Here is a 13,012-nt window from a genome sequence, read left to right on the forward strand (position 1 = left end):
ATGCGCGCTTCAAGCAGGCTACGATTGCATGCATGCACACCCGCATACATCAGCACCCTCGCCCAATAAGCTGCAATTGCCAATATCAGAAAAACGCATACAAGGATTATACGATATAGTAAAGACAGCCTTGCGACCAAAGCCGGAAATCAAGTTTTGACGTCTCACTGCTAGGGATCTCACCGAAAATCTGGACCTGGCGTGCTTATGGATGCTTACATTTGCTCCCCTCTTTTTGTATTCTTAATATCCTTTTTCTCCCTGGGGTAGCGTTTAGTGGCGCCCTAAGGCTGTGCTTCTAAGTATCATTGAGAAGCTATAATGCCTAAAATAGAACTTTTTCTTCTAGAAGACAAGATAGAGCTCAAGTATATTACCGTGAACCACTACCTAACCAAATGGACAGGTCAAAAGTGGGCATTGGGAGTTGCCAGTATTGAATATGATCCTCATAGAAATGAACTTCTAAATGTAAACAGAATTAAAAGGTCAGTGTACCGAAGAAAAAAGGAGGAAATAATATCATTATCCATCCGGACCTACCTAATACAATTAATGTGCTAATTCTATTGTAGTTTATCAAAGCACACAAGACGAGAAAGGAGAGCTCGATATGATCGGGGCAAACTTCCTTTTCGAACAGACGCAGACACGGGTTGGCGAAAGGCAGCAATGTAACAACATGCTTCCTCCGTGTTACGATGTGTTTACACTGGGTCCTGATATAGGGGAGTTTGGCTACCAATACGTTCCTACTCTTGAATTCAAGCTTTCCCCTTCATCTTGCTCAGAAGAATCGCTTGAACATAACCCGGATGGGTACCACGAACTTCTGCAGAAGCAGATTGATGGTCTTCCAGATGGTTGGATGAGCTTAGATTGTTCACCCGAGTCACTACCAAATTCCCAACCCAGGTTGAGCTGCCCGTGCTTCCCGCAGCACACATGTACGTCAAATGGAACGGTAAACACTGGTAATGCACCCTCCAGTGTGGCCAGGGAAGATTCAACGCCAATACCCTCCATCGAAATCAAAGCCGATGATTTCTTGGATCTATACAACGAACGAATCACAGGAAATTCCCTGAAACTTGACGGCACAGAGGTCCAACACAGTAGGGAGCGGTCCGAAGCCATGAGAAAGCATGAAGATCAGTGGTCTCCTGCCCCACTGGCGCAACCATTATGTGAATCAAACTCCGAAGAGGATTCAAACAGGGAGGGATCTTGGGCCAAACAGGACGCACCATCTGACAATGGCAGCAGATGCTCCAGAAAGAGATGGCTCGCATGTCCCTGGTACAAAAAAGACCCACTGAAGCACTCAGGGTGCGCGAAATACAAGCTGTTGCGTATCAAAGATGTCAAGCAACACATCTGTAGGAGGCATACGAACCCCAGCACCTACTACATTCGAGGTAGAAGTTGTACCCCTTCTACCGAGTCGGAACTCGACGGCCTATCGGAAAAGCAAAGACGGAAGCTGAATCAGAACGCTAATCGAGGGAGGAACGACGTGGAACGATGGTATTGCATGTGGGATACTATCTTCCCCAGCGAGCCCCGGCCCCTGTCACCCTATCTCAGCAGCGGGCGGCAAGAATTACTGCCTCTACTGCGAAGCTTTTGGAACGAGAAGCACCAACATATCATACGCAAAGCACTCCAAGAGTCGCACCGTAGACTGGAGCCGGAGACGATCCAAAACATCATGGATGCCGTCTTCGACCGGTTCGAATCAGAGTCATCTTACCAGGAGTCCGATACCAACGAGGACTCGGGTGATGAATCATCGGAGACATCCAACCCCAAGAAACAATCCCCAGCCATAGTTGACGGCATCGCTCAAGATAACTTGCCTTCTAAACTGGGCGATACAGACTATGGTATACTATACGAATCCACAGAACGGCAAGCTGGACACGAGCCTAACTGTGCTTCGGAATATTTGAATAGAAGTCAGGCCGATATGTACTTTGGCATCGGGCTCGGAAACAACCTAGATCAGTATAGCCTGAGATATTCATTTTGAGCCACCGTTCCTAAACCTCGCACAATGATGGGAAAAGAAAGGTGTCGGATAAGAGTCTAACTCGTAGATACGGTTGATCTCCCTATTTTTCATTTGTTTCCCCCTTTCGTTTTTCTTTTTTTCTTTTTCTCCATCTGGTAGATATAGTTGATAATTACCTAGGTACTCAACTACCTAGCCGAGGTAGTAATGAGCATCTAGATTATAGAAAGAAAGACGGCGTCATCTAGAGAGAGGCAAAAACCTTTTGGGTTCACTTAGAGGTAAAAATCTATTTAAATACTAGCCAGCTCCCTCGTAAGAGGATAGAAGGCTAGGCGTTAAATCAACCTAAAACTTCATACAAAAAAGACACCGATACTAACTCCGTATATGACACCCGTCAAGGGAATAAGCATCCTGGCATTACTAAGGTAAATACATTATAATGCAGAGAACTAAGTACCAGGTAGGTTAGGTACACAGTAATAATCGAAGCAACGTCAATAGAAGTTTCGCGTGAAGTCGTTAGACAAAACACGTGCCCTTCCCCCCTTTTCACCAATCCCTGTCTGGAAGGATCCCGATCTGGCATGTGCGTAACCACCACCGAGATACTGCTCTATCCAATATATCCGCTACCGAGTTTCACGTTGGCACCGGGTTATTTAATATGCTGGGTACCTACCTACAATATGTCGAGTTACCGAACCCGGATGAATCCTAGGTACACACCCTCCCTTGGAACCGGAGTTAGCGGACCAGAAGACCCCCCTCCCCTGTTCAGGTAGTACGATATGTAACCAGCACAAGCCCTCCCCCCCTTACTTTACGAACTTTCGGGGTAATTACAAACGGGAGTGTTGACAGACAGAACTATATCATCCCGGAGCCGTAACATGCCAATGTATCATGCATCTATTGATTATAAAGTATGCAGTAACCGATTACTTGCTACCTACGACTTAACCTATTGAACCTTTACCCGAACCAGCACCAGATAATAAATCCCCACGGACCGACATTAATGAATAAATGAAAAAAGTCATAATGGGGGTGTTTTTTTTTTTTATAAAAAAAATAGTTCAGCTAACTATGTAGTAGGTACGTATACTCTAATCGTGTTTCCCATTAGTCCAAGAGTTCGGGGCTCGACTATGCTTGCACCGCGCGTTGTCGAGCTGAAATCCCACACTCCCTGAATCGAATTTCCTCTCTGGTTTCCCTGGTTGGCTGGTTTGGGGAAGTCAATTACTTCCAGCGGCGGAAGCCAAGAAAGGAAAAAAAAAGAGCAAGAAAGAGAAAGAAAAATAGCTCATACTTCCATAGTCATAAACTTCGTCAATTTTCTTTTTTCCTGCTTGCTTGCTTGCTTGCTCACTGAGCCCTACAACGCCAATGATGAAAAGATGCACCCGATCCCTTTCTCCCCTGGATATCAAATTCACGCAATCGCCTACGATCATATCATAGTATCTCCCTCAATTGCTGCTTCTGCTGTGGTGTTAAGCTTGTAGGGAACTTCACATTATACTTAACGATAAAGTTGCCCCGCTCGCCTGGCTTTTTGGAGATGGGCATACCGAGTCCGGGGTAGGTATCTGACGTGCCCGGAGCTGTGGGACCGGCTTTCTCGATGTTGAGTTGTTTGCCATCGATTGTGGTAACCGTTCTTCTCCAGCCGGTTAAGGCTTCCTTCAGGTCCAGGTCGATGGTGTGGATCAGATCGTCGCCATCACGAGTAAAGAGGGGATGTGGTTTCTATTAAATATGTTAGTCCTTTATCTGATTTACGTGCTCATGGATATGCCTGCCGAGGGTGGGGGGATGCTGAACTTACCTCTTCAACGATGAAATGCAGATCCTGCTTTCCACCCTCCTCTTGGTCGCCAACACCCTTGAACTTGATCTTGCTGCCCTTCTTTAGGCCGGGCTTGATAGGAACTTCGAGGATTTGATCGGTCGTTGTCCGCTTACCCGTCTCGTCGAAGGTCTTCCGCTTGATCTTCATCTTCTTGGTGACGCCGTTGAATAATTCTTCTAACGTTAACGGCAGAGCACGTTCGACGGTCGTGACATCGGGTGCTGTGTCTCTGGGCCCGCCGCCCGAGAAGGGATCGCCGCTGGCGAAGTTATTGCGCATGCGCGTTCTCCCACCCGAAGATCGAGGTATGCCGCCTCCAAAGAATGAGCTAAGATCGGGCTCTTCACCGTCACCTCCTACGCCGCCCCCGCTACTGCGCATGAACTCTGCGAAAATATTCTCGGGAGCGCTGAAGTTGAATGGATTGCCACCGCCGGTGGTGGTACTGAAGCGGAATGTCCGAGCTCCTCCTCCTCCTGGCATGCCACCTCCGAAGTCGAAGCCTTGGAAGCCACCAGGCATACCACCTGCGGCTCCGGCGAACGGGTTCTCGCCAGGTGGTGGGGCGGCGCCACCGCGTAATAGGAACTCAAGGCCGAATTGGTCATAGATCTTACGCTTTTCGGGGTCGGAGAGGATCTCGTAGGCTTGAGAGCACTCTTTAAACTTTTCAGCGGCGGCGGGGTTGTCTTTATTCTTATCTGGGTGATACTTTAAGGCTGCTTTTCTGAGGGGATAGTTAGTATAATTTATGTCTTGTGTCTTGTCTTATATCTTATTCTGTGGATTGGATCATTGATCAAGTGGATGAAAGGACGGTGTGTACTTGAGGTTGGAGTGGGGTAGAAGAGTAGGCTTACCGATAACCTTTCTTGATCTCATCTTGGGTGGCGTCCGGCTTGACGCCAAGCTGGTCGTATAGTTTTGTCTCCTTTACCATGTTTGTTTAATATATATGAACCTATATTATTGTTTTTTTTTGTTTTCCTTCTTTTTGATAAAAAAAAAGGTGGAGGAAATGAAGTGTAAGAGTGAGTTGTGATGATGGTAGTTGTGGTTATAAATAGATAATGTCCAAGGTTGTCGTAGATTTGAGGTCGTGTGATTTTGAATTAGGTGGTCTTGTGTCTAATAAGTAGATGTCGAGGTCGACGAATTGTTTAGCGTTAATTAATTCGGTATAAGAAAACGCGGGTAATCGTCGCTGTTGTTAGAATTATAAAAAGAAACGAAAGGAGAAAACAAGACGAGAAGTGTGTGTTCAGTTGTTCAATGTGTTGTTAGTTTCTTTGTCTTTGAAGATATTGAAACTTGAAAAAAGTCTTGGGTGCAACAACAAGCTGGACAGATTGATGTACTGCAGCTCTTGGGTGTTTCTTTACGGTGGGCTGGTTGGTGGAAGATTCGGGAATTGGCGATGAGAAGGCGGATGAGTGACGTTTTTACTTGTAGATAAGTGGGAACGATAAACACCCCTTCAAGAATCGAAAGAGGTACTTTGATACTCGAATATACTTCCCTGATTCGACATTCCCAGCAATAATCAAAGTACCAGGTACCTAACTCAAGACGAAATCAGGTGACTATAAGCTCTAAAATTGTCAGGCTCCCTCCTTCAAGCTCTCGACATTCCTAGAACCAATGAGAACAACCTACCAATCTGATTACCTTTTGCTTAGGTAGGCACCTACCTAGGTACCTATAGTTACCTACCTCGTTTAAATATTCGAATTCCTTTTGTTATTGGAATCCTCTTAATTCCTGCATCTATTTATTTAAACCAATCAACAATTGCTTACGATCTTTATTACCCAATTAATAGAAAATATATGTAGGTGCCTTACCTTACAGATCTAGAGGTACTTCAATCTAATGCCTCCAGTGCTTAAGCATGGTGGGGTTCGCGGGGGACGCCCGTAATAGCGTTAATAGCGTAATGCCGCTGCAAGCGAGAACAAATAGAGCTTAATTTTACGCATATGGGCCAGGCTTTATACCATAGTACAATAGGTACATTAATTACACCTTATTATATCTTTTATCTGTCAGTCAGTCAGTTAGTCAGCATCTAATCCCGAGCACAGGAGGTACCTATGTAAGCCGTTAGCTTAGTCCGATCAATTACAGAGGTACGTTAGAGCGTTGTAGAATGTTCTAGAATTTATAACATGCATAATACGACGGTACGGATATTCAAATACAGCCCATCATACAAGGGCTCGTACCCAAGGTATTCCCTGATTGATCTATCAATCAATGCTGATGAATTAAAAAAGTAAACCGCAACAGCAGTAAATTCCTCGCTTGCCCCGTACCTGTTTATTATCCCGTCTTGGGTATCATGAACTAAATACGTTTTGTACAATGCATGGCCTCCTTTCCCCCCCAAAAGGCTCAATTTCAGTAGAATAACTCAAAGACCTACTCATCATAATTCTAGTATGTCCTGCTCACGCCTCCTTGTGTTTATATCGTAGACGTGAACCTCATACATCGTCATAATCCAGATAACCATAATCCAGATAACGCCAGGCCATGAATGATGCTTTAGTCATTATTCGTGATGCTCTGCTTCTATATCAATGTCCATCATGTCGATTGGACCACCCTGAGGAGTATGGCTAGAGCGTGTTAAGAACGGCGCCGGTCCACCAGTACGCTCTTGCATCTCAGGTGGCTTAGATATTGTGTTAGAATCAAAAGTTTGCATCTCCGAAAAGCCTCCCTGCTTATTTATATCCCAACTCTTTGCACCCTCAACCGACTCGGTTTCATTAGTGCGACATTTCGCCAGTGACTCGACAATGCCACTGAGCTTTTTAGACTGAGGGCTACTGTTAGCGACTGATTCGTACTGAGAACCCAGAGCTTGGTAACTCGGGTACGGATCATCAAATGTCAAATCAACATCATTTAGGTCATCGCGAGAACTTCCATGCGTTGCTACCGACGAGCCGATGCTATGTTTTCGTTTGCCTGACGCTCTAACAGGGATATGAGATAGATTTTCGGCCGTGATTCTGGTAGGATCCAAGTTCTGCTGCGACTGTTCCGAGGTCTGCTCCTGGGCCAGCTCTTGTTGAAATGACCGATTGTCGGCTCGTACGAACATCTGAAAAAATGTGTTAGTTACCTGGTATCAATCTATCCAAGTGAAGGAATGCCATACCCGTAGAGCATCTGACAAGGGAAGAGGCTTTGCTTCCATAGCAGCTTCGGAAGCATATATCAGTATAGGGTACTTGGACTCGGTCCCAGCTGCGTGAAGAACGTCTTCTAAAGTAGCTTTCTGCATACTCCGTTCAGTATTACTACAGGAAGGGCATCCAAAGCGAACATACCTCAGTTTTGATTGGATTCGTTTCACCTGACGAGTATCCTATTTTCCACCATTGATCTAAGGGCGGAGCTGCCTCATCAACCTCTATTAGTTGGGCATCTCTCCTGACACATACGTATGCGAGTTCATTCGTAAGCGCAACGCCACGAAGGGTGTACGAATTGGTAGGGTTCCAGTACTCTGGATTGTAGGCGGGGGTTGACCGGAAGACATATTCATCATCATCCACTTCCTGTTCCTGGCATGTGAGCCGTTTGGAAATTACTTTTATCGAGTCGTAGTATGCCTTTTTCGCCTCCGTGATGCCTAGCGCTGGATTAGAAAGATAATAACTCAAAAAGCACAGACGGAAAACTCACTGGCAAGATCAGTCTTGAGCTCCTCGAGCTTCTCTTTGCAACCTTCTATAACACTTTTCCACTTTTCCATCCTCTTCTCTTCTTCGGGTAGAAAGGTGTAAGGACCGCTCCACGTGTGGATGTCGTAAAGGTCTTCAAGACTGAGTTCCAGCCCGCCCTCTATTTTATCATAATGATAACGCCATTGTGCAGCCCTAATCTGACTTTGCATCATCCTTTCGCAGTGGTTAATAATCCCATTTAGACAGGCGAAGAGGTCATGCGAGCCATTCCCTAACCCGTTCACTTTATGGCAGTTCTGTCCGTGACATTTTACCAGACTCGCCTCCAGGAGATCATATAGACGTAGCTTCTTTCTCGCCAGACGTATATAGGTCTGGAACTTGAGCGCGAGATCTTTTCGGCCTTTCATGTACCTATCCACGTACAAAATAGCTGGCATCTCGCAAGGCTTGACTAAGCCAGTGCCGCCAAGTCGTATGGTCATTACCTCTGCAGGCTTGGATAAAACGGCATAATTCGAGTCTTCTGGGAAGGGATGGTCTAATGATAGTGCATGTGTCCAGAGCAAGTTATCCAACGCGTCGTAAAATGTGTTGACCCACTGGTACTGTTCATGGTCTAGTTGCAAATCCAGAAATAGAAAAGGTGTGTCTCGCTCCTCGTCACTCCAACCGTTAGCATCGCTCTCGGCCGGGGATTCTTCAGTTTGTACTGGAGCACAAGATAAGATAGTGCCCATAGTAGTCAAGGGTTCTAAGTCGCAGGCAGGATTGTTGGGTGCCTCCTCCTTAATAGCTTCAATAAGTTTGTCTTCGACATCAGGCATCCAACTTCCAAAGCTGGGGTCAATTGCCTTAGTATCGATGAGACCGTCAACGGTTCCATAACTTCGTTCGGTCTTATCAAGGAAAGCCATTAACCGGTGGAGCTCTTCGGTAAACTCAGGGTGCGCTTCATCACCCCATACCGACTCTCCTCTTGCCATTGCCGTTAGAAGTTCATGCTTGAGAATGGGTTGACCACTCCACCATTCGGAATTGTGTCCATAGTTCTTGGCTGGGTTTCCACATTGAAGCAGGATATTCCTGACAACGGGGATCTTATGATAAATGGACAACATGAAACCAACTCTGTGATCTTTGGTCTGTCGGAGAAAAGCGGGAGCATCGGGATCACGCTTCCTACGAGAAGGGGGAGGATCAGCCGTTACTGTATCGACAGTCGCTTTTGTAGGGACCATAGCCCATTGTTCAGTATCGTATTCCGGTCGGTTCGCAGGACCAAAGTATTTTAGGTTCGCTTCGTTATCAACAATGCCGGCTTCTTGGAGTTGGATCCCGGATTCGGCAGCGGATTCGGCCAAAGCTCTTTCCAAATTCGCGTCTTCTTCGGCGGCGTTGGCCGGTGCGCCTAGTATTTATTGATATTGGTTAGCATTACTATCTGGTATCTAAGGTTTAGGACAGGCGTGTAAGCCATACCGTAGGAAGATGTGTTATTAGCTCGGGAAGGTGGTCTGGTAGGAGCAGCGTTGTTTTGATATATTGTAGGCGCAAGCTCATCTGGGCCCTGGATATTGAAAGCTGTGACATGAGTTTAGTAATAGATCCCGTTACAAGACAATAGAATGCCGCACATATTCCCGAATCAGTGGCCTCTCCATGCCGATCCATGCTGAACTGTGATTCATCCCATCTATACTACAGGGTGCTTAGCAGAAGAGACAGAGTTTGGAAAAGGCGACTCGAGTACCTTTTGACTATCAGGGTCTTCGAAATACTCTTCGGTTGCACGTTGAATGTCATTATTATTGGCCTATATAGTAAACAGCCGTAGTGTCAATACCTATTGAATACAGAGCTGATATGATGTAGAAGTACCTTTAATCGAGTAATGGCTTCACTTCGTAGGAGGCCGGTGATGTCACAAAACAGAGAAATAGTATCCTCCGTCGGGTCGCTGGTTGCCGCCATCTTGGGAAAAGCGCGCTATGTCAAGTGAAGCGTGAAAGTCCACATAGAAATCTGAAGGCGTTGGCGATGCCAGTAGGGGTTTATAATGGGAGAAGGTAGGGACAACAAAGTCTCACTTCGTTACTATCACTCTGTTACCGTGCTCACGCCGCAATACCTTAGGCAACAAACATGAGAGGGGTAGAACAGGATAACACCGCGGTTTAGGTAGGTAAGGTAGGTATTGGTATTTACTAGACGTAAGGAGATGTAGATGAAAGTAGCGGCAATAGAGAACGCCGTTTTGGATTTTATGAAACTTGGAAGTTTTGAGTCTAAAAAAGAAGCTTTTTTTTTTATCAGGACATGTGCAGTAGAAGACATCAGTTATCGTAAGGCTTAGCTGACTATAGGTACTGTACGTTAAAGTTACACTACGTAATACTTTTAGTACAACACAATACACAAAGTCCCATCCCACTTTGTATAAAATGAATTTGATACGTCAAGAATAGCATGCTATGGTAAATTAATAAGAAAAGGAAAACTGAATAACATATAAATTATATGAACGATTTCTACCTACCTCAATAAAAAAAGGGTATGAATTAGAAGGTACAATACCTATGGAACCGTACCTACTTTGGAGGTACTTAATCTACGTTAGGTGTAACTTACCCCGCGGACTGGAAAGAAAGACACTGGCACACTGCTAAGGGACCACAGGACGTACATTAGGTTAGGTACCTATTGTAGGTACCTGTTGTATGAGTGAAATTACCTAAGGTACTGAACCCAATTATTAAGACATTAAAATTCAACTCTTGCTTTAATAGCAAAATACCTGTACCTTAGGTAAGGTGAGAACTAATAATTACAGGTACCTAGGTAGGTTAGATACCTGTTTCCATCCCGTTGCTTAGGTATCCGCAAGTCCACTACAAATCCGTAGCCTGCCCGATTCCCCCATAATCACATGGTGAACCATTTACAAAACAACGCATACCTGTAAAAGGTACATATCTAAGTAAGACAAAAGTTATAGATTTTTCATATGACTTGCTGTAATAAATACGGGATTTGGCCAACCAAACGTCTATTGCTTCAGTGCCAGCACAACCGCCCGACGGCGAACTGGACAGTTATATATACATGACAATTCCGGGACACGTTCATCAAAACCTATTACAATGTCCAACTTCCAACTTTACACCAACTGTCTAGGGGGGTTGGGTTATCTCGCTCAAGGACAATCTAAGCCTCAAATTCCCCTCACGTTCTCATTAAATTAAATAAAGCCTCGCACTGGAGCGGCTTACAACGCAAGCCATGTTCCACCAAACATCAAGAAGATGGCAATTCCGACAATGGGCATGGCCACATTCGCAGGGTCAATGCCAGGCGCGTCGAGGATCGGCAGACCGAGTACAGTACCCGCGGTAAGGTTGGCAGCGGCTCCGTCGATCGCAGCTTGGGATAGATTTCCGCATCGCCGGTTCAATTGGGTATCCATCATCATCGCGGCGAGTTTCGGGGCCTGTACATCCAAGATTTCCCTGGCAGGGAACGTTCCGAGGGGAGAGGAACGTAGGAACGCCGCGCGGTACGTCGAGTTCAATGCGATGGTGGAAAGGTTGGCTACCACCGCATAGTTCTTGCAGATAGGCGAGTTCACATCGTTTGCGCTGGGACTCTGTCGCGGAAGCAGGTCGTGCGTGACATCGACCTCGGCCACTACAATACTGCAGATGGACAGGAGGAATACGAGAAGTTGGAACGGTGTTCGGGACATAGTGCCGGGCGATTTTTTATTTTATTTTTCTTTGTTAAATAAAAAATTGAAGAAAAAAACTAGGGAATCGAATAATTAAAAACTTCGTTGGGATGCTGTGGCCTGCCACAAAACACTGTCGATGTAATTACAATGAAAGTTGATGAAGCGAACGGTAAACGAAAGGAGGCCAAGAATGAAGAGATCAACTCGTGGAATAAGGGGAAAAGAAAGAGGAAGCGGAAAAGGTCGAAGGTATCATTGGAAAATATAAGACTTTGGACTAATACCGTTCGATGGGGAGAGGGGGTGTCAGACCAGGGTGATCAGACGTCTCAGGTCCCGTAGTCACGATAGCGGCTTGTTGCAGGGCGAATCAGATCCAGGATCACGGGCCGCAATAGCTAATATCGAAGATACGAAAGGCGCTTAGACTCTATCTCTTTTACACCAGATATTCTACGGCAACTTTCTTTTAGTTGGTTCAATTTTTAATCTCCATGGACCACTACTTAGAACGAGGCTCTATCCTACAGGTACCTAGGTAGCTACTATGTAATGAACAAGATGTCGGTGCCAGTATGATTTTGGAGCTCATAGCACCTTATGATCCTGGCCAGATTCTCGCATCTATATTTAGATTCTAGCCCATAAGCGAATACCCCGGTCTCGAGCTTATGAATCGAAGAGACGAGCAACGAACTCTTTTTCCGCAATTCTGCTTACCCTCTTCTTTTAGTGATACTAGTGTGTAAGCCATTTGATCCGTGTCACGACTCATCTTCATGTTGAACATATCTTGGTGCGCTATTTGGAATGTTGCGCTGTGTTGACTTCATAATATAGCGCTGTTGTACAATAGAAGACAGCATGCAGTACGACCAGATCCGGTGGCGTGGCAACTACGGACTGTAACGCTGGTGTGCCGAATACGACTCTATATTCGCCAGAAGACAGGTAGGTTGGGTACCGCCTATTTAAGTTTTTAATGGGACATTAGCGACAGCACGATGTTGCGCTTCGACTAGAGTCGATATGAGCGTTCTTTACGAGGTCAGCGGAAAGCACGTATAAAGGGTGTATTAGAACCTGATTATATGCTTCCTGTATAAAAGAGTAAGAGACTAGGGATAGTGGTTGAATAAAGGTATGAACCCACCCACAAGCATGGCCTGGTGTTCTATTACAAATCCTACTCGCAGGTAACGGCCATACTACCTACCCCTTCATTATACGTTATGAACATGTATGGCTACCCCGTAAAGATCGGAAGAAGATAATTTGGCTTCGTCATAATGCAGTCATTTGGCAGGAGGGCCTGCAAGAGAATCACGAAAGTGACCAAGTGACCAAGTGACCAAGTGACAAAGGTGGAGGTGTAATGGGTAGGTTGTTGTATATCAGATGAAAGAATACGCATTACCCCATACCCCCGCATTTCTAAGATATTTCGATTTCGGGTATATAATACTAGGTACCTAACCTAAGGTTAGGTAACCTACGTCCGTCAACCGAGTAGCAGTCTATCACGATGCTCCAAGGTCCAACACAGTCCCTGCAGTGACTTAGCTACCTAACTAGCAATAACCAACAGAGATATCTCCTTGAGCGTGCCATATGTTCCAGTGGCGTTTTGAATGCAGTACCTGACATTGTAATCATAATCAATTGTTGGAGGTAATGTCCATCACTTACTCATGTAGTGCTGATTT

The 13,012-nt window shown here is 45.5% G+C and overlaps 4 protein-coding genes across 4 annotated transcripts; 1 reads left to right on the forward strand and 3 right to left on the reverse strand.

Annotated features, from left to right (window-relative positions):
• The first annotated feature begins 176 nt into the window (after positions 1-176).
• F4812DRAFT_434115 (uncharacterized protein) lies at positions 177-2,777 on the forward strand. The gene is made up of 2 exons (XM_047934695.1): positions 177-488; positions 576-2,777. The coding sequence occupies exon 2, from the start codon at positions 614-616 to the stop codon at positions 2,030-2,032; it is 1,419 nt and encodes a 472-aa protein (XP_047788775.1). The 5' UTR covers positions 177-488; positions 576-613; the 3' UTR covers positions 2,033-2,777.
• On the reverse strand, positions 2,765-5,332 carry F4812DRAFT_434117 (DnaJ-domain-containing protein). The gene is made up of 3 exons (XM_047934696.1): positions 4,736-5,332; positions 3,852-4,602; positions 2,765-3,772 (listed from the first exon to the last, which is right to left on the reverse strand). The coding sequence occupies exons 1-3, from the start codon at positions 4,813-4,815 to the stop codon at positions 3,479-3,481; spliced, it is 1,125 nt and encodes a 374-aa protein (XP_047788776.1). The 5' UTR covers positions 4,816-5,332; the 3' UTR covers positions 2,765-3,478.
• Positions 5,333-6,429: 1,097 nt separating this feature from the next.
• Positions 6,430-9,550, reverse strand: F4812DRAFT_451907 (uncharacterized protein; the record flags this gene model as incomplete). The annotated part of the gene is made up of 8 exons (XM_047936276.1): positions 6,430-6,987; positions 7,045-7,164; positions 7,217-7,521; positions 7,575-8,987; positions 9,059-9,160; positions 9,214-9,277; positions 9,330-9,392; positions 9,458-9,550. The coding sequence occupies 8 exons, from the start codon at positions 9,548-9,550 to the stop codon at positions 6,430-6,432; spliced, it is 2,718 nt and encodes a 905-aa protein (XP_047788777.1).
• Positions 9,551-10,282: 732 nt separating this feature from the next.
• On the reverse strand, positions 10,283-11,937 carry F4812DRAFT_79429 (uncharacterized protein). Its single transcript, XM_047939443.1, has one exon. It carries the CDS (start codon positions 11,319-11,321, stop codon positions 10,845-10,847), a length of 477 nt encoding a protein of 158 aa, XP_047788778.1. The 5' UTR covers positions 11,322-11,937; the 3' UTR covers positions 10,283-10,844.
• Between the last annotated feature and the right edge of the window lie 1,075 nt (positions 11,938-13,012).

This window comes from Daldinia caldariorum (genome assembly GCF_022478825.1).
Source record: "Daldinia caldariorum strain CBS 122874 unplaced genomic scaffold F4812scaffold_12, whole genome shotgun sequence".
Classification (NCBI taxonomy): Eukaryota; Fungi; Ascomycota; class Sordariomycetes; order Xylariales; family Hypoxylaceae; genus Daldinia; species Daldinia caldariorum.